The sequence below is a fragment of the Spinacia oleracea genome, chromosome 6 (genome assembly GCF_020520425.1).
Source record: "Spinacia oleracea cultivar Varoflay chromosome 6, BTI_SOV_V1, whole genome shotgun sequence".
Lineage (NCBI taxonomy): Eukaryota > Viridiplantae > Streptophyta > Magnoliopsida > Caryophyllales > Amaranthaceae > Spinacia > Spinacia oleracea.
Window position 1 is genome coordinate 10,967,105 of NC_079492.1, and position 26,070 is coordinate 10,993,174.

The 26,070-nt window shown below is 36.5% G+C and overlaps 1 protein-coding gene across 1 annotated transcript; it reads left to right on the plus strand.

Moving 5' to 3' along the window:
* The first annotated feature begins 9,575 nt into the window (after positions 1 to 9,575).
* LOC110797094 (cysteine-rich receptor-like protein kinase 44) lies at positions 9,576 to 15,016 on the plus strand. The gene is made up of 7 exons (XM_022002190.2): positions 9,576 to 10,630; positions 12,138 to 12,272; positions 12,359 to 12,477; positions 12,784 to 12,994; positions 13,504 to 13,741; positions 14,021 to 14,171; positions 14,539 to 15,016. Exons 1-7 carry the CDS (start codon positions 9,805 to 9,807, stop codon positions 14,842 to 14,844), a joined length of 1,986 nt encoding a protein of 661 aa, XP_021857882.1. The 5' UTR covers positions 9,576 to 9,804; the 3' UTR covers positions 14,845 to 15,016.
* The last annotated feature ends 11,054 nt before the right edge of the window (positions 15,017 to 26,070 follow it).

Here is a 26,070-nt window from a genome sequence, read left to right on the forward strand (position 1 = left end):
GTAAGTATCTATGCAAATGATTATGACATTGCCATGTCCACATAGTTCAAGAAACAGAACTACTAGTCATCTTGCATTCTAATCGTCTAACGTTTTCTATGCGTCCAATTTTATAGAAAACTCCGATTAGGGACCATTTTCAACCTTTGACATTCAAGTTCACTTGATAGACATTTCTTAGTCACAGGACTGGTCCTGACAGTCTATCTTGAATATATCGTCAAGTTGAAGGGACTCATCATTTAATAAACCACAAATTAAATGGAAAAATGAATTTCTTTCATTTATTGTGAATGATTAACCAATAATGTTTTACAAAGATTTAAACTCTAAAACTTTAAAACATTAAACAGAGACATCAAAGCCATTCTCCAATATGCTTGATTCCCATAGCTGCAGTGTGCGAGTTGTGCTTCGCTTGCGGCAGAGGTTTAGTTAATGGATCTGATATGTTGTCATCAGTTCCAATTTTGCTTATCTCGACTTCTTTTCTTTCAACGAACTCTCGTAGAAGGTGAAATCTACGAAGTACATGCTTGACTCTCTGGTGGTGTCTAGGCTCTTTTGCCTGTGCAATAGCTCCGTTATTATCACAATACAGGGCTATTGGTCCTTTAATGGAGGGGACTACACCAAGTTCTCCTATGAACTTCCTTAGCCATATAGCTTCCTTTGCTGCTTCATGTGCAGCAATGTACTCCGCTTCAGTTGTAGAATCCGCAATGGTGCTTTGCTTAGCACTTTTCCAGCTTACTGCTCCTCCGTTGAGGCAGAAGACAAACCCAGACTGTGATCTGAAATCATCTTTGTCGGTTTGGAAACTTGCGTCCGTATAGCCTTTAACAATTAATTCATCATCTCCACCATAGACCAGGAAGTCATCTTTGTGCCTTTTCAGGTACTTCGGAATGTTCTTGGCAGCAGTCCAATGCGCCTCTCCTGGGTCTGACTGGTATCTGCTCGTAGCACTGAGTGCGTACGCAACATCCGGGCGTGTACATATCATAGCATACATTATTGAACCAATCAATGATGCATATGGAATCCCATTCATTCGTCTACGCTCATCAAGTGTTTTTGGGCACTGAGTCTTGCTTAGAGTCATTCCATGAGACATGGGTAGGTAGCCTCGCTTGGAGTCCGCCATCTTGAACCTATCAAGCACCTTATTGATATAAGTGCTTTGACTAAGTCCAATCATCTTTTTAGATCTATCTCTGTAAATCTTGATGCCCAATATGTACTGTGCTTCTCCTAGATCCTTCATCGAAAAACATTTCCCAAGCCAAATCTTGACAGAGTTCAACATAGGAATGTCATTTCCGATAAGCAATATGTCGTCGACATATAATACTAGGAAAGCAATTTTGCTCCCACTGACCTTCTTGTATACACAAGATTCGTCCGCGTTCTTGATGAAACCAAAGTCACTGACTGCTTCATCAAAACGTATATTCCAGCTCCTGGATGCCTGCTTCAATCCGTAGATTGACTTCTTTAGCTTGCATACCTTTTTAGCATTCTTTGGATCCTCAAAACCTTCAGGCTGTGTCATAAACACAGTTTCTGTTAAAACGCCGTTTAAGAAAGCAGTTTTGACATCCATCTGCCATATTTCGTAATCGTAATATGCAGCGATTGCTAACATTATTCGAATAGACTTTTAGCATTGCAACTGGTGAAAAGGTTTCATCGTAATCCACACCGTGGACTTGCCTGTAACCTTTTGCAACCAATCTAGCTTTGAAAACTTCAAGTTTCCCATCCTTGTCCTTTTTCAGTTTGAAAACCCATTTGCTTCCAATGGCTTGGTAGCCATCTGGCAAATCGACCAAATCCCATACTTGGTTTTCAGACATGGAGTCTAATTCAGATTGCATGGCTTCTTGCCATTGCTTGGAGCTAGGGCTCGTCATAGCTTGCTTGTAAGTCGCAGGTTCATCACTTTCAAGTAATAGAACGTCATAGCTCTCGTTCGTCAAAATACCTAAGTACCTTTCCGGTTGAGATCTATATCTTTGCGATCTACGCGGGGTAACATTTCTAGATTGACCATGATTCTCACCAGATTCTTCTAAAGATCTCTGAGTTTCATCCTGAATGTCATCTTGAGCATTCTCTAGAGTTTGTTGTTCGACTCGAATTTCTTCGAGGTCTACTTTTCTCCCACTTGTCATTTTGGAAATGTGATCCTTCTCCAAAAAGACACCATCTCGAGCAACAAACACTTTGTTCTCAGATGTATTGTAGAAGTAATACCCCTTTGTTTCCTTTGGATAGCCCACAAGGATACATTTGTCAGATTTTGGATGAAGTTTGTCTGAAATTAATCGTTTGACGTATACTTCACATCCCCAAATCTTAAGAAAAGACACATTTGGAGGCTTTCCAAACCATAATTCGTATGGAGTCTTTTCGACAGCTTTAGACGGAGCTCTATTTATAGTGAGTGCAGCTGTATTTAGTGCATGTCCCCAAAATTCTAATGGAAGTTCGGCCTGACCCATCATTGACCTGACCATGTCTAGCAAGGTTCTGTTCCTCCGTTCTGACACACCGTTCCATTGTGGTGTTCCAGGAGGAGTCAATTCTGATAGAATTCCACATTCTTTCAGATGGTCATCAAATTCATAGCTCAGATATTCACCGCCTCTATCAGACCGCAGTGCCTTAATCTTCTTGCCTAATTGATTCTCTACTTCACTCTGAAATTCCTTGAATTTGTCAAAGGATTCAGACTTATGCTTCATTAGGTAGACATAACCATACCTACTGAAGTCATCAGTGAAAGTGATAAAGTAGCTGAAACCACCTCTAGCATTTGTACTCATTGGTCCACATACATCTGTATGGATTAAACCCAATAGTTCATTTGCTCTTTCTCCAACTTTAGAGAAAGGTTGCTTTGTCATTTTGCCAAGTAAACATGATTCGCATTTACCATAATCCTCTAAGTCAAATGGTTCTAGAATTCCTTCCCTTTGAAGTCTTTCTAAGCGTTTCAAGTTTATATGGCCTAATCGACAATGCCACAGATAGGTGAGATCTGAATCATCCTTTTTGGCCCTTTTGGTATTTATGTTATATACTTGTTTGTCGTGATCTAATAAATAAAGTCCATTGACTAATCTAGCAGATCCATAAAACATCTCTTTAAAATAAAACGAACAACTATTGTCTTTTATTATAAAGGAAAATCCCTTAGCATCTAAGCAAGAAACTGAAATGATGTTTTTAGTAAGACTTGGAACATGGAAACATTCTTCCAGTTCCAAAACTAGCCCGGAGGGCAACGACAAATAGTAAGTTCCTACGGCTAATGCAGCAATCCGTGCTCCATTTCCCACTCGTAGGTCGACTTCACCCTTGCTTAACTTTCTACTTCTTCTTAGTCCCTGTGGATTGGAACATAAGTGTGAGCCACAACCTGTATCTAATACCCAAGAAGTTGAATTAGCAAGTATACAGTCTATAACGAAAATACCTGAAGATGGAACGACTGTTCCGTTCTTCTGATCTTCCTTTAGCTTTGGACATTCTCTTTTGTAATGGCCTATTCCATCACAATAAAGACAGCTTGATGTGGACTTGTCCTGCTTTGATTTAGCATTGCCCTTGGACTTTCCACCTTTCTTGAATGGTCTCTTTCTAGCCTTGAGTAAATCTTTGGCTTCACAGTCCAGTACTATTTCAGCCTTTCTGACAAGGTGAATAAATTCTGCAACTGTTTCTTCTCTTGGTTCACTTAGGTATTGTTGCTTGAAGCGACCAAACCCACTGTGTAGTGAATTGAGCAAGACAGAGACTGCCATCCTTTCGCTTATTGGTGTTCCTAGTAGACTTAGGCGATCAAAATATGAACACATAAGATCCACATGGAACCTCAGTGGGACGCCTACCCTCTGTTTAGTGCGAAGGAGCTGAACATGTGTTTCTTGGACCTCCATCCTATAACACCTGTTGGGAGAACTAACCTTTAGCCCAGACATTGATTCAATCAACTCATGGACGTTCAGGTCCCTGTCCTCCGTACTTCCACGACAGATATCCCTCAGATTCTTGATGAGCGTAAAAGGTTCATAGGCTACAAACCTTCTAGCCCAATCATCAGGGATATTGTTCAGCATGAGACTCATAACCTTTTTGAGATCCGCATCCCAGGCGTAAAATCTCTCAGGGGTCATGTCTCTGGCATAGTAGCTTGGCATGGGATGTGACAGTACATACTCAAGTCCATTGAGTTTGACTATTTCAACTAGCTTAGCTTCCCATTCAAGAAAATTTGTCAGGTTCAGCTTGACCATAAGCTCAGAACCCATGATGATGTTTTGATTGTTGTTTGCCATATTAAAACTACAATTGAAAAGAATAAACAAATAAATAACCATTCACAGTCTCTCTTAATAAACTTAAATTCTAGCATACATGCATAATTCAATGTTTATTAAGCATTTTATTCAAGTTATGTGTTCCGGCAGGTGTGAATAAAATGATTCCAAGATCCTAAAATCATTGAAGAACTAAGCACAGTTTGTCGACTTAATCCTAGAACATCTTAGGTAAGCAAAAGCCTTTTGCTAATAGTCTAGAAACTATTCTTGGTTGATAGGTACGTCTAAGAACTTATTAGGTAAACCTATCGAATTTGCCACAACATAAAAGGACTCCTTACTTATATCGTTGAGTTTCACCAAAACTAACATGTACTCACAATTATTTGTGTACCTTGCCCCTTTAGGACCAATAAGTAACACCTCGCTGAGCGAAAACTATTACTAGATTGATGTAAAGGATATCCAAGCAAGTGTATATTTTGGCATGGCACCTTTTAACTCAATTTTTAAGTTTGGAACTTAAGGCTCTTACTATGTTGGTTAGATTTTAAGTGAACTAAAATCCTTAATCATGCAACATAATCAAGCTTTTGATCTCATGCATTTTAAGACATATTTAAAGCAATAAATAACTTAAAACATGCATAAGATATTTGTGATCTAGTATGGCCCGACTTCATCTTGAAGCTTTGACTTCAAAGTCCGTCTTGAAAATCTCCGTGGGAGGCACCATTTTCTTCAAATAGGATAAGCTATAACTAATTACAACTATTTGATGGTTCGCAGACCATATTTGAATTGAAAAATAACTTTGGTACTTTAGACCAATTACATTCAAATTAATGGTACGCAGACCATATTTTCTATCCTATTTGGGCCATACTAGTCACTTCATAACCTGCAAAACAGTACATATACAATATATACCATTCACCCATTCATTATCATGAATGGCCCACATAGCTGGTTAGTAAAACACATTATGCATCACGTAAACATTTGCAGCAATTAATCAAGGGCACCAATAATCTACCAATTATTCAGTCCTTATTAATTCTAATCGAGTTGTTTTAACCTTAAGGATTTGTAGACCTAATCAAGAGTTTATGACTAAAAAGCGCTCCCACTCAAACCAATAAATTCATATGCTTTACTAATTTTAAACATAAAATTGTATTTCTAGTCTAACCGGAAACATACAAATTTAATTAAAATTTAAAGCTCATATAAATTTATAATTGAATCCAAAAATTTAATTTAATTTCAGTCGCATTTAAATTAATTCATGATTTTAATTTTAGTAAAATAATTAGAATAAATTCCATTTATTATAATTATAATATTCAAAATTAAAATCCAAGAAATTAATTCAAATTATTAATTTTAAAATTAATTAAAATTACGTGAACTGAAATTTTCAAATTAAACATTCAAAACGATCTAATCGTAACGCAAACACCCTATGCGTTGCACGCCCATGGGCCGCACGCACACAGCCATTGCTGGCCATGTGCGCACAGCTCATGCGCTCGTCGCATAGCTGCTGCTGTCCTATCGCAAGCCTCCGCACAGCGCCCCATCGCACGCGAGCTATCGCTCGCAGTGCGCGCGCGCGAGATCGCTCGCTGGGCGCGCTGGCTCGCTCGCTGTGCGCACGAGCCATCGCTCGCTGGGGCGCGACATCGCTCGCTGGGCGGGCGACATCGCGCGCTGCGCGCGCGAGCCATCGCTCGCTGGGCGGGCGACATCGCGCGCTGCGCGCGCGAGCCATCGCTCGCTGGGGCGCGACATCGCTCGCTGGGCGAGCGACATCGCGCGCTGCGCGCGCGAGCAGTGCTGGGCGCGGCGCTCGTGGCACGCGAGCTTGCGCTCGCTGCGCGCGAGGCTGCGCGCACTTGTGCGAGGCAGCGCGCGTTGTGGCGCAGCTCGCTTGCTGCCCACACGCGACTGCCTTGGCTCGCCCTTCGCCCACGCCCATTCGTTCATTGCTCGTGGCACACGACACAAGGCAGGGCTGCTGCCTTGTGCTCGTGCACTACGCCCTTGCTCATTGCATTCGTGCCGCACGGGCGACGAGCTCCCTTGCTCGTCGTCGCATGCCCGCATTATACAACACCCCTTAAGGGTAACACGAAGCGTCCATTGCTTCGTGCGTGCAAGTTATTTGAACGAATCGCATAAAATTTAAAATTTATATTTAAAATTAATGACAAATTAATAAATATTATTAATTTCATAATTTTAGGGCGAAAAATCGAAAATTTATTATCCAATTGATTTCCGATTGATATGGATTCAAGTCTAGGTCATAAAAATTTAAAATTTATCGTAAATTTACAATTTTTATGGTGGTTTTTAATCATAGGTTTCTAATTAAATTACAATTAATTATGAAAATCAAATTAATTCTAAATTATTCTAATTTTCAACAAATTAATCATAATTACAAATTAGATTGCATAATTAACAAGACTAGGCATTCAAACTTGTTAAACATATGCAGTAGGTCAATCAAAAATTCAAGATTTATCAACAGGAATCGCAAATATTTAATTTAACATCTTAAATTTACGAAATTTTGCATTCGAAAAACTAAAACCTTCGAAAAGTCATAGTTAGGCTTCGAATTTGAGAATTCTGGGTTCGGCAGAAAAATACATTTTTTGTCAAAATTTTAGAATGCCTTTTACATGCGGAATTGACACAAAAATCACTCAATTCGGATGAGTAATGAAGAAACTGCCGAAAAACTGCGTACATATAATTAAATAAACGCAATTTGCAATTAATTAACAATTACGAAAATTAATCACCCCTTTTAATTCTTGCAAATTTGTAATATTTAACCATGTTCATGCAATTTAGATTATGAAAATAATAAGGGGCTCGTGATACCACTGTTAGGTTATGATACATATGACATTACATAAATCATGCGGAAACAACCATTAACCCAGGACAACATATTATTTACACATAATCATATAGCATAATTTAGATGCATACTCTTTGTTGCGTGCCCTCCCTAGCTGCGCCCGAACCGAACAAGAACAAGTCTTTTAGGACTCCAAGTGTCGTCCCTCCGTAGATAGTCCACAGCACGTCCGGATCCGCCTTAAGATTGACCAACTAGAATCGCCCTTAAGGTACTAGAAAATTTCGGCACTTTTGAGCAAGATGTGTGTTTTAATTTTCTCTCAAAAACTCACTTTTGAATACTTTGAAACTTGTGTATAAATTATGACCCCTAGGCCTTTATTTATAGAGTTATGGAAAAGGAATCGTAATCCTAGTAGGATACGAATTAATCGAAATTAGAATCCTACATGAATTCTATTTAATTAATTTATCCAATTAGGAATAGAAATTTAATCATACACTGACTCTTGTAGATTCAGGAATCACGCATGAGCACAAACTCACACACACACGGCAGCCACAAGGGCTGCCCATGCGCGTGCGAGCAGCAGCCCGCGCAGCACGGCCCACGCAGCCGTGGCCCTTGGCGCGCGCTGGGCCTGCCTTGCGGTAGGCCTAGGCGCTGCCTTGGCTGGGCTTGTGGCGCGCATGCTTGCTGGGCGATGGCCCCGGCTTCGTGCTGGGCCTTCGTCCGGCAAGCCTCGTCCGATGCTAATTCGTACGATACGCTTCCGATTAAATTTCCATTTCCGGAATCTATTTCCGATACGAACAATATTTAATATTTCCGTTTCCGGCAATATTTCCGATTCTGGTAATATTTCCATTTCCAATAATATTTTCCGATACGTACCATGTTTCCGTTTCCGGCAACATCTACGACTTGGATAATATTCATATTTCCGATACGATCCATATTTCCGTTTCCGGCAATATCATCGTTTCCGGAGTATTCATTTCTTGCCCGTGACGATCTTAGCTCCCACTGAAACCAAGATCCGTCGGTTCCGAATATTCATAGATGGAGTATTTAATGCCATTAAATACTTGATCCGTTTACGTACTATTTGTGTGACCCTACGGGTTCAGTCAAGAGTAAGCTGTGGATTAATATCATTAATTCCACTTGAACTGAAGCGGCCTCTAGCTAGGCATTCAGCTCACTTGATCTCACTGAATTATTAACTTGTTAATTAATACTGAACCGCATTTATTAGACTTAACATAGAATGCATACTTGGACCAAGGGCATTATTTCCTTCAGGAACTCCAACACCTCCCATCTCACCTTCAAAAATTCAGAATCAACCTTATCCCTTCGAAGTCTTCTCTCACCAAGCCGCCTCTTTCTATTTAATCTGAAAATTCGAGCTCTGCGAAAATGGGTAGAGGGGTAAAACCCTAGGTTTCGGCACGGGGAGAAAGGGTACATCCTGAAGCAGAAAGGCTTAGTTTTTTAAGGCTGTGAAACACACCGCACTACTGGATCACGAATTGTTGGTGTTGGAGCTCTAGTTTAACTCGCCGCCGTCCTTGGCTACCTTGATGCTCAGGTATCTTCTATGTCCTATCTTGATTTCCATGTTTAATTAATTTGCTCTGAATTTTTTTTAATATGAATTTAGGGTTTAGTTATGTTGATCGAACGTGATCAAATTGCTCTGATACCAATGTTACAGTCACTGATTTGATCATCAATATTGATCAATTTCTTGTTGATCAATTTACAGAGATGAACTAAGAAGAAGAAGAGTAGAATAGAAGATAGGAAGAAGAGAATAGAAGAAGGGAGTACGAGAGAATTAGAATAGAGAGATAGAGATTTTTATTTATGATTATGATAACTGATCTCAATCAGTTAAGGTAGTATTTATACAATGTAATATCAAAATAATACAATGTAATTGTATCTGGTATGTCAGCAAGTCTGTTATAGCAACCTAACAAACTCTAACTAACTAACTAGCTCAAGTCAACGTTTTCAGCCATTGACTTTATTGGATCAATATTTGTGCCTTAACAGTAAATTAGATGTATTATTTAATTAGATAGTGGGGTTGCTAAGTTACTAAAAATGGCAAATGTATCTCTTAAATAAATACGACCGGAAAAGACAAGTGTATCCCTTAAATAAATACGGAGGGTGTATTATTAAACACACCTATCAAACTGTCACAATCAGCTAGACTACTTGCTGGAAAATTCTAATTCACTATTCCAAGTTTCCATCTGCAGTGCAGACTGATCACACAATAATAGTCGACTCACGAGTCAAACAACTACTAAACCAAACCCCATGTGAAATGACTCTTTATTTCGGCAAAAAAGAAAACACCAAAACCCATTTTCAAGAGTTTTTCCATCACCACATATTTTTCTTTGTGGGAACAAACTCAAGATTTTACACACATAATTCTTTCAAAATCATAAAATTTTGTCGCATCACTCTAATGTACTGTGTTTGACCCCTCTCTTCACTTCAACCCAAAAAAACTTAAATAATTTTAAATTCTGGTTTGATCCGATATCTCAGACCAGGAAAAAATAAAGAATGACAAAAGAAATAAACTTGTTTTCAGTATTCTTCTCAATCTATTTCCCAATTATCTTATCGTTAATTTCCAAATCTACAAACGCACAAATTAGCTTTGATTGCTCGAACACAACTATGTTCGCAAACAATAGCCAATACCAAACCAATCTCAACACCGTTTTCCGTTATCTCACCTCCAACGCCACCAACCCCAACGGCTACCATCAAGCCGTTTCCCGTACCGGCAACGCCACCGTGTACGGCCACTTCCTCTGCCGCGGGGATCAAAACACCACCTCATGCCAAACCTGTATTACCACCGCCACCACCACTGACCTCCCAACACATTGTCCTAATCGAAAAGTTGCTATAATATGGTACGACAATTGTATGGTAAGGTATTCAAACCAGTCATTTTTCGGTCAAAGGGACTCGTCCCCTGTAGTGTCCTTGGTAAATACGAATAGTGTAACGGGTAATACGACCCGATTTAGTGAACTTTTGGGTGATATGATGAACAACGATATTGCTGTTCGAGCTGCAAGTGGAGGGTCACAGAAGAAGTTTGCGACGGCTTTTGTAAATTATACAATCTTCCAAACGTTATATGGGTTGGGACAATGTACGCCGGACTTGAGCCCCAGTGATTGTAACAGCTGTTTGGAGTTTGGTATTGGGCAGTTCGGGGTGAATCAGGGTGCTCAATATTTGCAGCCTAGCTTCGCTGTTCATTACGAGATGGTTCCGTTCTTTAATTTATCGTCCATCGTCAGAGCCGCCCCACCACCTCAGCCGTTGCTTCCGCCGCCGCCTCGACAATCTCCCGCCACTAATTCTAATCGTGGTAAGTTAGTTTATACCTCCATCTCTAATTTTCCAAGTTACAACTTCTTTGCCAAAGAAAAGAGTGTAATTAAATAGTGGGTCCCTCTTTTTACTTTTTGGTTATGATATGAAAATGTGTTTACTGGCTCTAACAATCTTGGGTGAGAAATAGTATTTTTGGATACAAAAGGTCTTGCGCGCACAAGGTGTACAATAAATTGATTGTACACCAAGATAACTTTTACCATTTTTTTGTAACTTTAACCTAGTTTTGATTAACTTTTATAAACGTTGATAGATAAAAATTTTAAAAGGTTAAATGATTAATTTTATACCTTATTAGTGATTTTGAAGAAATAAGTTTTATTAAAATGAAAAAATTTATCACTAAAAAAATAGATAACTTTTACATATATAAGCTTAACTTTTAAGCATTTTGAGTTAACTTTTACTCCGGTGTACAATATTTATTGTACAACCATTGTAAATAAGAATTTGTGTTTTGGATATCTGATACTCCCTCTGTATTTATTTAAGGGATACACTTGTCTTTTCCGGCCGTATTTATTTAAGAGATACACTTGCCATTTTTAGTAACTTATCAATCTCACCCACTAATTAAATAATATGTCTAGACGCTACCCCCACCCCTCACTCCCTAAAATGACATGGTCCCCACTTGTTTTTCTTATTAAAATATATATTCAACCCCACCTGTTTTATTAATTTATTTCATTCAATTCTTTTTCTTAATACCCGTGTCCGGCCAATTGTATCTCTTAAATAAATACGGAGGAAGTATGTGTTTGCAAATGCATATAATATCAAACTCCAATTTAGCAAAAACATAAAAAGAAAATTGAATGATACTTTTTTTTAAATTTTTTTTTACAGAATGCTAATTTTTTTAACGTGAATGGTACTTCATTTTTTTCCCTATTTTGGGTTTTAGCTTCTTGTCTTTTATTCTGACATATTAGATATCCGAAAATATTTCCTCATTCATAGCTTATAGACCCGGCCATCTTGAGCGTGGTCTGTTACGGGTTTTAACAAGATATTTTAGGCCAGTCGAAATTTTTATTCTTGGGGCCGGATTTGCACAACTCAAAATTGAAACTTTTGTTATAAATTTGTCCTCATCTGAAAATTAATTAATGACGAATGACAGTTTTTTATGGTGACCCGGTATAATAATTAAGGACTACTAATACACTAATTTCATGCATTATTTTTAAGTTCTAACGCCTTTTGATCAGGTCTAACATTGATAATATACGAGCATTAAATAGAGATTTTTCTCTGCCAAAATTGGAATAAACAGAAGAATGAAAATCTTTGAAAAACATACTTAGATGAAAAGTAGGATGTGTTTGAGGAAAAGCCAATGTTTCTTTTTTTCTACTTCCATAAACGTTCCTCTTCTATCGATTTCTGGTTTGCAGGTTTGGTTCGTAATGAGCTCCATTGCTTTATAGAAAAATTGTGTTTCTCATGTTGTATAATACTCTTACATATATGTGCAGGGAACAGAATCTCAACGACTGTGATTGTTGCCATTGTCGTTCCTATAGCAGTATCTACTGTGGTTGCATTACTTGTTATATGCATTTGTTGCGCCAAAAACAAGAAAACAAATAATTATGAAGTTGCTGAAACTGGTAAGTTGATTATAATCATGTTCCATATCCATCCATCAATCCAATGTGAAAATTCTAAGACAAGTTTTCTTTGGATGATGTTGAAGGTGAAGATTTCACAACGGTCGAGTCCTTGCAATATGATTTAGCAACGCTTCGGTCTGCAACAAATAACTTCTCCATCGAGAATAAATTGGGCGAAGGGGGATTTGGTATTGTCTATAAGGTATGCAAGTAAATGGGTTACTAACTCTATCATACATTAGGATGCACATAAAAACACCTGATACTAACTCTATCTTTATCTCCATAAAGGAAACTGGAGAAGAACGATACTTGGGTGTTAGTTGAAATACCTGATACATGTATAACATTTTTGGACCCGAAGATCCCGATCTGGATCCAAGGACGGAAAACAAATCTGGACCTGGATCTAGTAGCCAGATCCTATCCGTTGTCATTCCTATATATATAATTTATAATAATTTTAAATACTATAAATAATTTAGTGGGTTTATGTCTTGTCTCACAGGGTACACTTTCAAATGGGAAGATGATAGCAGTAAAGAAGTTGTCTATAAACTCTAGTCAAGGACTACAAGAGTTCAAAAACGAGATATTATTAGTAGCCAAACTTCAACACAGGAATTTAGTAAGGCTATTGGGATTTTGTTTCAAGGGGAAAGAATTGTTACTCGTATATGAGTATGTGCCCAACAAGAGCCTTGACAATTTTCTCTACGGTACAATATATTTCTATTACCTGCATTTCAGTCGAGAACTTTTCCTATGGTTACCTTGATTTCACATTGTTCTGTTTATTTTACTCTAAGGGCATGCTTGGATTGAGGGTAATGTATTAAAGGGTTAATAAAAGTCAAACTAAGGTAATTGAAGGTGATGATGAGGGGATGAAGTGGTGGCAAAGGGAACAAACTAGTGTTGGCAAGAAGAAAATAAAAGGGAAGGGGGAACAAATACCCTTTTCATGGGAGGAATAGTTACCCACCATCACACTAGGGTGATTATTACCCTCATTTGGGGGGTAATTACTTCCCCCCTTCCTCCCTTCTCCTCACAACACCACCACTACCACAACTTCTCATCACAATACCACAACACCACCCTTCCTTGCAACCACCTCAATTCACCTTCATTGTTCTTTTATTATGGTGGTTTGACTTTTATTACCCCCATAATCCATTACACCCAATCTAAGCGTGCCCTAAGAAAAAAAAATTATAATGTTCAGATCCAGAAAGTCAAAGGTTACTTGACTGGGCTACTCGCTACAAAATTATACGAGGCATAGCTCGAGGGATGCTTTATCTCCATCACGATTCTCAACTCAGAGTTATACATCGAGATCTTAAAGCAAGTAATGTCTTGTTGGATGTCGATATGAATGCTAAGATTTCAGACTTTGGCATGGCAAAGCTGTTTGTAATGGATCAAAGCCAAGGCAATACAAGCAGGGTTGTTGGAACATAGTGAGTATAATTCAAGAATTTAACTTAGTATTATATCCGTTTCATAATGATCTTTACAGTTACTATTTGCATCAATATTAAGACAAATGAGATAAAATATGGATAAAGTAAAAGAGATAATGTAAAGAACAACGTAAATAGTATTATGTAACGGATTAAAACGGAAAATGTAAATTAATTAAGATTATTATGAAAAGGAGGTAGTAGCCATTAGTATTGAGTTGAAATTTATCCTTAAAAAGTTGAAATTTTGCTTAATATATATGGCACCTCTTGCAGTGGTTACATGGCGCCCGAGTATGCAATGAACGGTCAATTCTCTAACAAATTGGATGTTTATAGTTTTGGAGTTTTAGTCTTGGAAATTATTAGTGGCCAAAGAAACAGTACATTTTATCAATCAGGGGAAGCAGAGGACCTTTTATGCTATGTAAGTATTACTTCCTCCGATTTTTAATACTCGCGACGTTTGTGATTTCTACACTATTCACATATTATACTTTGATCATTGTTGGTGATTTATACGTAAGATAAAACATAGGCATGTAGAATCTTATTAGATTCGTCTTAATGTGTATTTTCAAAATATTAACTTTTAATAATTTTTACTTAAAGAGATTAAAGATATTAATGATCAAAGTTGTGCATTGGCATGCGTGAAAGTGACAAACATTACAAGTAAAAATGAACGAATTGAAGGAAGTACTAAATAACAATATTTGTTTGGCTGAAAGAAAGAGCAAAAAAGGGTTATTTATATTTGATTAGGTTTTTACAAGAACATTTAAACTTTGCAGGCATGGAAACAGTGGAGACAAGGGACGCCATTTGAAATCGTTGATCCAACTATAAGAGACTCATGTTCAATGGACGAAGTTATGAGATGCATACATATAGGCTTGTTATGTGTTCAAGAATCGGCAGATGAAAGACCAACTATGGCAACAACAATGCTCACATTAGACAGCTACTCGGTTACTCTTCAGGTGCCTGAAGCTCCGGGTTTCTTCATAAAGAGTAAAGCTTTGAATGAGGTTGGTTCTAATCAATCAGCATTTTGGTCGGTAAATGACGTTTCAATCACTGAACTAGGACCTAGGTAGAAAAAATTTACATGAAGAAATGATCCTCAAGGAAATTAATCGTTTTTCAATGAATCATTAATTTTGATGCTACGACATAGTATTATTTTGTTGTTCACATGTACATTTCAGTTTATGTACCTGGATGCACAACTGCATTAAGATGAATCAATGAAAAATCTTGTCGTCTTAATTTGGGCTTGTAATCATTGTCGTGGTGCATATTCACGTGTTCAAGGTTCCTCACTTGATAAAAAATCCTACTCCCTCCGTTTCGTTTTGTTTGTTACGTATTCCTTTGAGGGTGTTTCATAATGTTTGTTACGTGGGAGAATCTTTCCTTTTATAAACTTATTATACTATCATTCTTTATGCCATCTTTTATTTTAATTGGTCCAATTTTTTCAACTCATTAAATATCGTTGCAATTTCCCAAGTATGTTAAGTTAGCAATCTTTGTGCTTTTTTTATTATTGGTTCATTTTGATAAATAAAACAATCTTATTGGTTATTGTAATGATTAGTGGATTGATACTTTAATTGAGTTTATTTTTTTAATAAAAAAGTAAAGGAATCTTTATTATACATTAATAAACGTGCAAAAGTCTAAACGTAACAAACAAAAAGAAACGGAGAGAGTAGTTGAAAACTCTTTCTCTCTCTCGGTGCGCGTAACTTTCACGCGACATTGTCGCCATAGCAGGAGCTCTGTCAGGAGAAGGGTAGTAAGGGAAGTAACAGTAAGCCACTGGGCCGACTGGGGCCAATGTCCTCGCCGACGGCCGTGAAACACCGGTCCATGACGGAGCTTGTCGACTTCCAGCTCTAGAGGTTGCATAAGTGGAGGAGGTTCTTTCTCCGGTGTCGGGATTGGCGGATTTACGCCGACAATCAGAGGCAAAGATATAGTTCCCACAGTGGTTAGAGGTGGTGAAAGGAAATGTGACGGCCACGACTGCGCCCACTGTGGCGGAGGTATGCCCTGTTTCCTCACCAATTTCTTCTGGAAAAACCGTATTACGCTACTCCTCTTAATCTTGATGCTCTGATTAATGTTAGTCTTAAATATGCTTTACAACCTGAATTCCGTAAACCCAAAGTTAAAATTACTATTGAGGATATCCATGATGAGATTCAATTTTGGGATTCATCGGTAGTTTGTTTTGTTTTGGGGGCGAATCCACCCTCACATGTCATAGATGGTTTTGTGCGAAGGATATGGGGTAAATTTGGGGTTGATAAAGTCGCTGCACTAGGAAATGGGCTGCATATTGTGCACTTCACTACTAATGAAAACAGAGACAAGGTTCTGGCCCTAGGTTACCAGTTTTTTGATAAGAAATCATTTATAGTGAAGAAATCATTTACAGTGAAGCCATGGGAGAAATCAATGAGAGTAAATAAGAATGATATTTGTGAATTAAATAATGCCCTTGGTCCAAATATGCATTCAATGTTAATTCTAATAAATGCGGTTCAGTATTAATTAATTATGCAAGTTAATAATTCAATGAGATCAAGTGATTAATCTTCTTGATTAAGGGGTAATCAAACTCTCCATTGTCATCATTAGTCCCATTGATTGTTGACATTAAACCCCCTTGAGTTCTTTGGCTTTCTAGAGTTTATATATATGGATTATTTGGTATTTACTACCTTTAAAATACACAACTTTTGTATTTACTACATTAGTAAATTTTTATTTTAAATTACTACCTTAATGTTCCAATTTTTATTTATTTACTACTACTTTACAGTTTTCTCATTTTAAAATTGAGATATCTCTTTCGTTTCTTCATAGGGATATTTCTTTTAACATTTTATAAAAGGTAAAACTAATTACATATTATTTGTAAAATTTTAAAATATATAATGAATTATCAAACGAATTGTTTTGAAATGCCGTTCACAATGAAATCCTTATAGAAAAAGGAAAATAATAAACTTTGAATCACTTTAAACAATTAAGAAACGAAAGACATATCTTATTTTTTAAATGAGAAAACTGTAAATTGGTAGTAAATAAAAAACATTGAAAGTATATGGTAGTAATTTAAAATAAAAATTTCATAAGGTATTAAATATAAAAATGGTGTATTTTTAAGATAGTAAATATCAAAATTTCATATACATATTTTCTGGATTTGGAGATTAACGATGTTTCCATCTCTTTTTGTCCTTTTCCTTTCTTTTGCTTGATTGGAAGATTTTATTTTCATGATTAAGTCATGATAACTCTTACCTTTCCTAGCCTTTTCTCTCTCCTCATTCTTTTGGGGTTCGTTTTTTCGCATATCTAAACACACATATCAACTAAAAGACAAATAGCTAAAAGACAAAAAAGGAAACCATTCATGTAAAAAAAGTACCATTCTGTAAAAAAAAATGTACCATTTGTATTTAAAAAAGTACCATTTAATTTTTTTTTTGTCTTTTTTCCTATTTTGTCTTTTGTTCTGATATGTATTTCCCAATACATATCTGATATGTATTTGTATTTCCTCCATTCTTTTGGGCATAATTTTATGTGGCTCCATCTCATCACTCAAAAGGAACGAATTGGTGGATACAATTGTGTACCCCGGTTGTACCTAATCTTGTTTTCAAGGCAGTAGTTTAGTTACCATGGCACGATAGTTTTCTAGTCTTTTACCTTAAAAAACCAAGAAATACAACAGTTCTAACTTCTAACTGGTACAATTTGCATTTGTTGATAAAAACCTAATTCTTTTTTGTAAAATTTCTACTCTTCCTAGCCAAAAAATAAAAAATAAAAAGAAAAGAAAACGAAAACGAACTGGTTTTTCTCTTTCCTGCAGCTTCTTTAGGCTTCTCAAGCGTGAGAGTTAATTTACTCTGCACAGAATTCCCCAGATAATGTACAAATTCATCATCCATATTATTCATTTCATATTCGCGTACCCTTCTTCTCGTATCAATATCGTACCAACAAACTCTCTTTAGTCTTCTATACGAATGTTGATCAGGTTTCGACTCAGCCAACAACAATCTGCACTTATCCTTAGACAGAGTGATTAGCTTGATAGTCTTAGCTTCCGTCTCAATAGTGTACATCCAAGCCCAAGATTCTTCTACGCCGTACTCTTTCATTATCCATATTTCTATGTGATCATTACCATGTTGAAAACCACGTACTCAAGCATCCGTCAAGGACCTCCAGATACGACTTGTAAGGATACCTGTTAGAAGTTATATTTTAAATTACAATAACGAAAAATACATATAATATTAGCCCCCACTATATTTTTTTTGGAACGCAATTAAGAATAATATTAAACCACCAAACATATTACAACCTAATCAACTCAAATGAGACAAACCAACTAGGTTGGCCTCCCTCAACAAGAGCTTAAACACAACAACACAACCTCTACTATATTGCAGATAGGATTCAAAACTAATATACTCCCAGTATCCCCTAAATCCCTAATCATATGAACAAAATACAGCAAAATCAAAAGGTCTTGCACGCACAAGGTGTACAATAAATTTATTGTACACCAAGATGACTTTAACCCATTTTTTGTAACTTTAACCTAGTTTTGATTAACTTTTATATTAGTAAAAAAAAGTTGATAGATAAACATTTTAAAGGATTAAATGATTAATTTTATACATTATTAGTGATTTTGATGAAATAAGTTTTATTAAATGAAAAAATTTATCACTAAAAAATAAATAACTTTTACATATATAAGCATAACTTTTAAGCATTTTGAGTTAACTTTTACTCCGGTATACAATAATTATTGTATAACCCTTGTAAATAAGAATTTGTGCAGCCAAATCATGTGCTTAAGATAATATCCTAATAAAAAAGTAATCATTAATTAAAATATTAATTATTAATAATCCAATACTACCAAACTAAGCCCCAATACCCCACTTGGCCTAGTAACTTACGCCCATATAATATTCAATATATGTAGCATATAGGGTATGTTTAAAAATATTTAACATATATTTTTCCATGTGGATGAATAGTCAAACATAAGACAACATTTAACAATACAGATGGTCCCGTCGTTTCTGACAATTAGATGCTGATAGGGAAAATCTTCCATGTTTTTCCAGGTTCTCCTTCTGAAACTGTATACACTGACAGTAGATGTTCTTCCCAGGGTATCGTAAACGAGAATCTGTACCAACTTGTAGTCGTACGAGCAACTGTCATAACCAAATCCGCGCATAATCCTACGCAGGCCGTTAAACATTTTAAGATCATAGATCAAGGGATCTGTATGATACTGGTGAGTTGACGGATTGTATATAGTGGAACTTTTTATGTCGGTGAAGCAAAGCAGACCGTTACAAGAGCCAACATAATCACATCTGATTAAGTTTTTAAACAAAGACGAAGGGATTTTCGAGGACGCGTTATAGTCTTTGATATCTAACGATCTAGTAACGTCGTCATCATCATTATCATCATCGAGGTGGTGAGGGTCCATTGTGTAAATATGCTTCGTCCATGTTAAACAAACAACTTCATCCATGGAGTCCTTTATACAGATTGTTTTATCCCATATGATTGAAACCAGTTGAGTGTGTTGGAAGTTCTTGTTGGAAAACACAAAGAAAAGAGTGTAAAATAATAAGAGTATTTTTTATCTCATATTGAAAACACTTTTTTTTCTCCTTGTTTATTTATTGGGGTTGGTTGTAACTCTTGTTTGAGAAAGTGTGAGAGTGGTATGGATGGACACAAACCACATACGCGCATCGGCCAAGTCGGGCTCAGGCCATGGTACTTGGGCTCGTGGGAATGCGATGCGTGGGGTGGATTTTGTGGGCCTTACATATTCTTTTTGGTACCGGGCTATTTTGGTTAAAACATTGTTACGGGAATCTGTATTGATTACGTAACCGTTGGTTTAATTAGCCTTAATGGCGGTCGTTACAAACTTTATTACTCTGCCCGTTTTTGGTCTCTTGCTTTTCCTAAAGTTTGATTATTTAATCAAACTTTGTACCTTTTCAAAATGTAGACACAATACACAGTTCAATAAAATTCAAACACCTGTTCTCTCCCTCAAATTACTCTCGGTTTTGGGCATATGTTTTGACTCCATTCAGATTTGTGAGTGCACACAAATTCGGAGCTGTGTTAATCCTGGAGGGCTACCGCTTTTGTTCTACTGCACCAGGAGTAGTGCGGAATCGTCTTTTAGGACAGTGGTATCTTACGGCGCAGCAATTGTTCATTATATGTTTATCCAATTGTCCGCATGTTTCAGATAAGTCCTTCTAATTATCTTATTGTTGCAACATCATTTTGTTATTTAGTTTATTCGAAACAATCTAAAAGACGAGTGATTTATGTTGCGTATCGTTTTATGATGTTGCTGATTTCACTTATGAGTATTGTTAGTTCCTGTATTTGTGATATACGTTAGCTTTTAATTTATGAGTATGCTCCGTTTTTGGAATTTAACACGGAGTATATTGTATATGTTAGCATTTCTGTTGCTTTAGGGGATAATTGATTTATCTGGCCGTTTGTATACCTGTGCCATGACGGAACTTCTTTATTTGGTAATGGAGTTTAGGTTTGTTAATTTGGGTAGATATAGATACAAGGCCTTATATCTTCCTCTGTCACCGTACTACTCATTATTGGTTTAGTGTAAATTTCCTCATTTGTTGGAGACCTCAAGTGCCGAAAAATGACAAAATGGGTTTCATTCATTTGTAACTTATCTTTGTGGATTTGTCTCCCAATTCCCAAAATCCTTTTACTAATCTCTCAGCACTTCTTTTCGACCATATTATTGTGCTTGTGGTCACTGGTTTTAAAAGTTAACTGTACCATGAATTGGGAAGTCGGGATTCGAAGAAATGGGCGAACAACATGTAATTTCGGATTAAACTCGGCCTGAAGTACTGGAGTACTTTTTGTTCAAATCTGCTTCTTGTATATGTTTTTAATAATGTTGTTTTGCTTTTGATATAAAGGGAGTAAAATCTGGTCGTTGTAATGGTACTTTATCATAGGTTGAAACAGGCTTTTGCGACTCAAATTGTTAGTAATTATTTTTGCAAGATCGTGGGGGTTTATTGGGATTGCCACAAATGGGGTGTTTTGTAACGGTTGTTGCATCCCAGTATCAGCAAGTAAACCCTTGTCTCCATCATTGTCGAGGGCTCCCGTATTACTAATAGAATATGAGATCATCTTAGAAAGGAGCCCGTAACGAAATCACCTACGGAACATTGAATTTAACTTTGTGATAATAAAGACCATTCGATCGGTGATAATACAGGTAATATAGCTCGCAATGGTGTTGTGTGCACACTTACTTAATTATTTATTTATTTTAATAGTTGTGGTAAACGCGTAGTTTGGTTGACCTGATGTTCTTTAAATACTACGTATTTGTTTGGGATGAATGTCTGAATATTTTAGCAGTTTATTCGGTGAGATATGATATGGTTCATGACTAATTGTATTGTTGCTAAAGTGAGATAGTTAATGTTCAAGTAATCCTCTGCTTTGTTAAATCTTTAGATGTCTAAATCCTTGAGCATTTGCGTTATGACTGTGATTTTGTAACCAGGTTATTTTTGGTATAAAGGGAATTAGAATAGTGGTAGTACTGCTATTAGGTGCGGGTAGATTGGCTAGAATTACGCCTGCATTTTATATTAAGCAATCAAGGTTTTTCAAATACTTGATATTATGTACCATAGTCAAAGTGCAATATTGGATTTGTTTAGCGTCATTTTCCTTTGTGAGTTGCCACTTTGTTTGAGCAAGGATTATTTATGTATCGTTAATTGGATTAGGCCGAAAGCTAATCGAAATGGGAAAGTATAGTACGAAGTACATCATATTTCTTTGATAAGTTCATACTTTCCGTGTGATCTTTACATGCTTATGATTTGAAGATCACCCTATTTATTCTATCAAACTTTTACCTCTATGTACTTTTTTTTAATTTAATCTCTCATACTCTCGTGTTAGGTATTTTATTTAATACTCTAGCGGAAAATGTGGGGGTTGAAGTTAAAGTTTCAACATAATGAGTGAGTAATTTGGGATCGTAGTTGCATTTGTCACTAGTAAGATTGTATAGGTTTATTAGACTCACAGTTGATACGACTACCTTTCTGCATTGCTAGCAATACTTATGAGGTTACTTATATATACTACTTAGAGAACAGGTGCAGTGATGGTAGCGTACCCAATAGGTACGGTAGTAAGGAAGTCATTAATTTCTTTAAAATATAGTTGTCAAACTATTATTATTCATATATGTTTTATTTGTGCCCCTTTATGCATACCATTTGTTTTTGGTATATAGTTGTGCAATATGGGGGTGAACTAGTGTTTGAGACTAACTAATACGTTTTTTCAAACTTGGTTATTGTGAGTATGTTTGTAAAGCTATGAAAGGATCGTTACAAGCACTTAAGTACACAAGTGATACGAGAAGTTTTATTAAATACTACTCTTTTTCTTGGCTTATAACGTTTGAGACTTATTGCATGTGTGTACCCTAAACTATTAGTTTTGGTTGTGTCAATATGAATTGTGGTAATCATATGTTTTTGGTTCTCACACGCTATAGTGATGTTGGTGAGACTAATATTTCTAATGTCTTAAGCCAAGATGAAGGTTCGAGGTCAATTATATGGTACTTGATGACTTGGTAAGGCAAATGAGTTGATATGCACATTTAATCTTATTCTCATTGCATGGAGAATGTTTGGTAATTTTTAATTTCCTAATATGCACATGTTGTGTTCTGAAATACTATATTATTGATAGTTTTGAGAAAGTACTCTCAAAATATTATGCTAATAAGTTTATAAGTACAATGCGGTGATCACTTACTCTTGATTTATGTTGCCTTGCAGTTGGGACGATCACACCATTACTAGTAAATATATTTTTCACTAGTTGGTAATGTAATGAAAAGATGAAAATCATAAGTATGTTGCACTTTACACTATGAAGTTGATTTCATAGGATTGGATCTCAAGTGTCAAGAGAACAAGCTTTTTAAAATTGGTTAAGTCGTTGAAGGACTTAAGCAACCTTCTAAATATCGACATGGCAAGTTTAACAAGACTATGTTTGGTAATGGTTTTCATGTCATAAGCATGATTCTCTTGGATATGTGATCGTTTATGTTTATGTGAATGATGTGATCGATTTTTTTTTTTGACGCTAACTTGGATTGAGTAAATGAGATAAAAGAATTTCTAAATTCAGATTTTTGAAATGAAACATGGATGAGGCAAATGTGATTTTGGGTGTAAATTATAATAACTCTAAATTCCATTTGTCTTAGTCAGTCTCACTAAGTTGAAAAGTTGTTTAAAACGTTTTTCTCATTTAATGTCGATCAAGTTAGAACTATTTTTGGTTCAAACATCCACATAAAGATAAATAATGGTAATCTAGTTTGTCAATTTGAAATGGTAAGATTGTTGGTAGCACTATATTTCATATGAACTACACTACGCTTGACTTTGATTATTTTATGAGTGGCCTAAGCAGGTATAATCATAGCCCAAATAATGATTATTGGGATGCTATAAGGTGATTGCTTTGGTACCATGTGAGTATCATGGATTGGAATTTGTACTACTCCAAATTTTCAGGAGTGATTGGAGGGATCTCGTGATGCCTATTTGGTATCTGATAATTATAAAGTCCCCTCCAATAGTTGTTATTCTTCACTATAGGGGGTGGAGCTGTATCTTGGAAATCTTGCCAGCAATCATGTACTGACTGTTATGACTAATATGGAATATGAATTTATTGCTATTGAATTGGCAGGTTCTGAGGTAAAATGGTTGGGGAATGTGCTTGCAGATATTCCAATGTGGGGGAAGCCAGCTCCTTCAGTTGCAATTGTTGTTGCAAAGAACCATGCCTATAATGGAAGAAAGACACATTCGTTTGAGGTATAAAGTCGTCAAAGATATGTTGTCTATTGAGAAAATCTTTAGACTGTGTAAAGTCTGAAATGAATAAAGCGGATCCGTAAACGAAAAGGCCTATAATGAAAACTAGTTTAGAAAACATTGGAAGGGATGGGCTTGAGGCCCATTGGATGAATTGTAAAGTAATGGACTCCTACTCTCAGAGTTCAAAGGACAACATTATGATACAATTCGGAAGCACAAAATTTTATTTTGTCCGTCCCCTAGATGTTATTATGTGCTTGTTACAATCGGAAAGAGGTTGAGCATACGGCTCTTAATGAACCCATATCCATATTTTTGGTGGTGTGAAGGTAGCTCACACTTGATGGGATTCACCTACGTAGGTGTGGAAGTGTGGCCGCTTCCTATGAGAATTGCGATATGGGCTATTCTCTAGAGCACCTATGAGCATATCCAGGTCGGGCGTATGGCCAGTATAAGGCGTCACTTTTATTTGCGGAGTCAAAATATCATACATATTCAGTTGCGTGCTTTGAGTGACGGGTTTCTAACTCCCTATCAAGTTCAATACGAAAGTCACTTGGTAGGAAAGAAATCATAGCTCAAATGTCACTAAGTGTTAATTCAAGTCGAAAGACATTGACACCTATTCAATTGTTTTGTTTTGCCCAAAACCAATATCCTTCTCTTCTTTCTTTCTTTTCCACATCTTCGAACCTGTGGGGGATTGTTGGAAGTTCTTGTTGGAAAACACAAAGAAAAGAGTGTAAAATAATAAGAGTATTTTTTATCTCACATTGGAAACACTTTTTTTTTCTCCTTGTTTATTTATTGGGGTTGGTTGTAACTCTTGTTTGAGAAAGTGTGAGAGTGGTATGGATGGACACAAAACACATACGCGCATCGGCCAAGTCGGGCTCAGGCCATGGTACTTGGGCTCGTGGGAATGCGATGCGTGGGGTGGGTTTTGTGTGCCTTACATATTCTTTTTGGTACCGGGCTATTTTGGTTAAAACATTGTTACGGGAATCTGTATTGATTACGTAACCGTTGGTTTAATTAGCCTTAATGGCGGTCGTTACAAACTTTATTACTCTGCCCGTTTTTGGTCTCTTGCTTTTCCTAAAGTTTGATTATTTAATCAAACTTTGTACCTTTCCAAAATGTAGATACAATACACAGTTCAAGAAAATTCAAACACCTGTTCTCTCCCTCAAATTACTCTCGGTTTTGGGCATATGTTTTGACTCCATTCGGATTTGTGAGTGCACACAAATTCGGAGCTGTGTTAATCCTGGAGGGCGACCGCTTTTGTTCTACTGCACCAGGAGGTAGTGCGGAATCGTCTTTTAGGACAGTGGTATCCCACGGCGCAGCAATTGTTCATTATATGTTTATCCGATTGTCCGCATATTTCAGATAAGTCCTTCTAATTATCTTATTGTTGCAACATCATTTTGTTATTTAGTTTATTCGGAACAGAGTGTTGTTGCTGGTTTCTAAGGGTGGTTGGTGATACTTCTCTATAAAGTAAGGGGATTCGAAAAGAAACTTCCATTTTTTGCAGACTGTTTGAAAGCGGGTAAGTACATCTAGTGGCAAATGTAACAGTATTTGCACCACCAATTCCTCGGGGAGACGGAAGAAATTATTGCTACTCAGTGTAGTCATTGTTGTTGCTTTACCTAGCAAGCTAGATCATAGTTCATGGAAGCCAATTTGTTAGAGTTCAAGCCTTCAATACAATGCTAATATTTCACATAAATATAACAAATGAAAATTCGGATCTTTTACCAAACTAGTTACTTTTCAAATTTTATTTACCAAAATGACTATTTTTAAATTGTATTTCCCAAAGTAGCTACTCTTTTAACTTTAAATTAAAAATCAATTAACTTTGAGTTTTTTTTAAAAAAAAAAAACAATGAACCAATTTAATTTTTCTAAATAGTGAACCGTTTTGATTTTTTTAAAAGTAGTGAAACAATTGACGTTTTGCTTGAACTTTTAGCCTCCTAACAACTTCACAAGTTTTTTTTATAGGGACTTGCTCGCAAATATTACAAATATAAAGAAATTAGTTGAATCGTTGTCGTGATATTGTTAATTCGCTTAGATAAGTGAATTCGTTGTGTTAAACAAATTTGCCTGTCAAACTTGATCAACCAAGAATTTAACAAACTCTAAAACCATGTGCGTGAAAGTGACGTGAAGGAGAAGAGTAGCGCGTGCAACAAAAACGCCTAACAGTGCAAATTTTTGCGTCTTTTATCCCTAAAAGTCTAACCACGTCACTATTTTACTATAGCCAATTGTATATTCTTTTTT

Coding starts and splice junctions, on each gene's coding strand:
- LOC110797094 (XM_022002190.2), top strand. CDS start 9,805: ATGACAAAAGAAATAAACTTGTTTTCAGTATTCTTCTCAATCTATTTC. Junction 10,631..12,137: donor CGCCACTAATTCTAATCGTG/GTAAGTTAGTTT, acceptor ATATATGTGCAG/GGAACAGAATCTCAACGACT. Junction 12,478..12,783: donor GATTTGGTATTGTCTATAAG/GTATGCAAGTAA, acceptor CTTGTCTCACAG/GGTACACTTTCAAATGGGAA.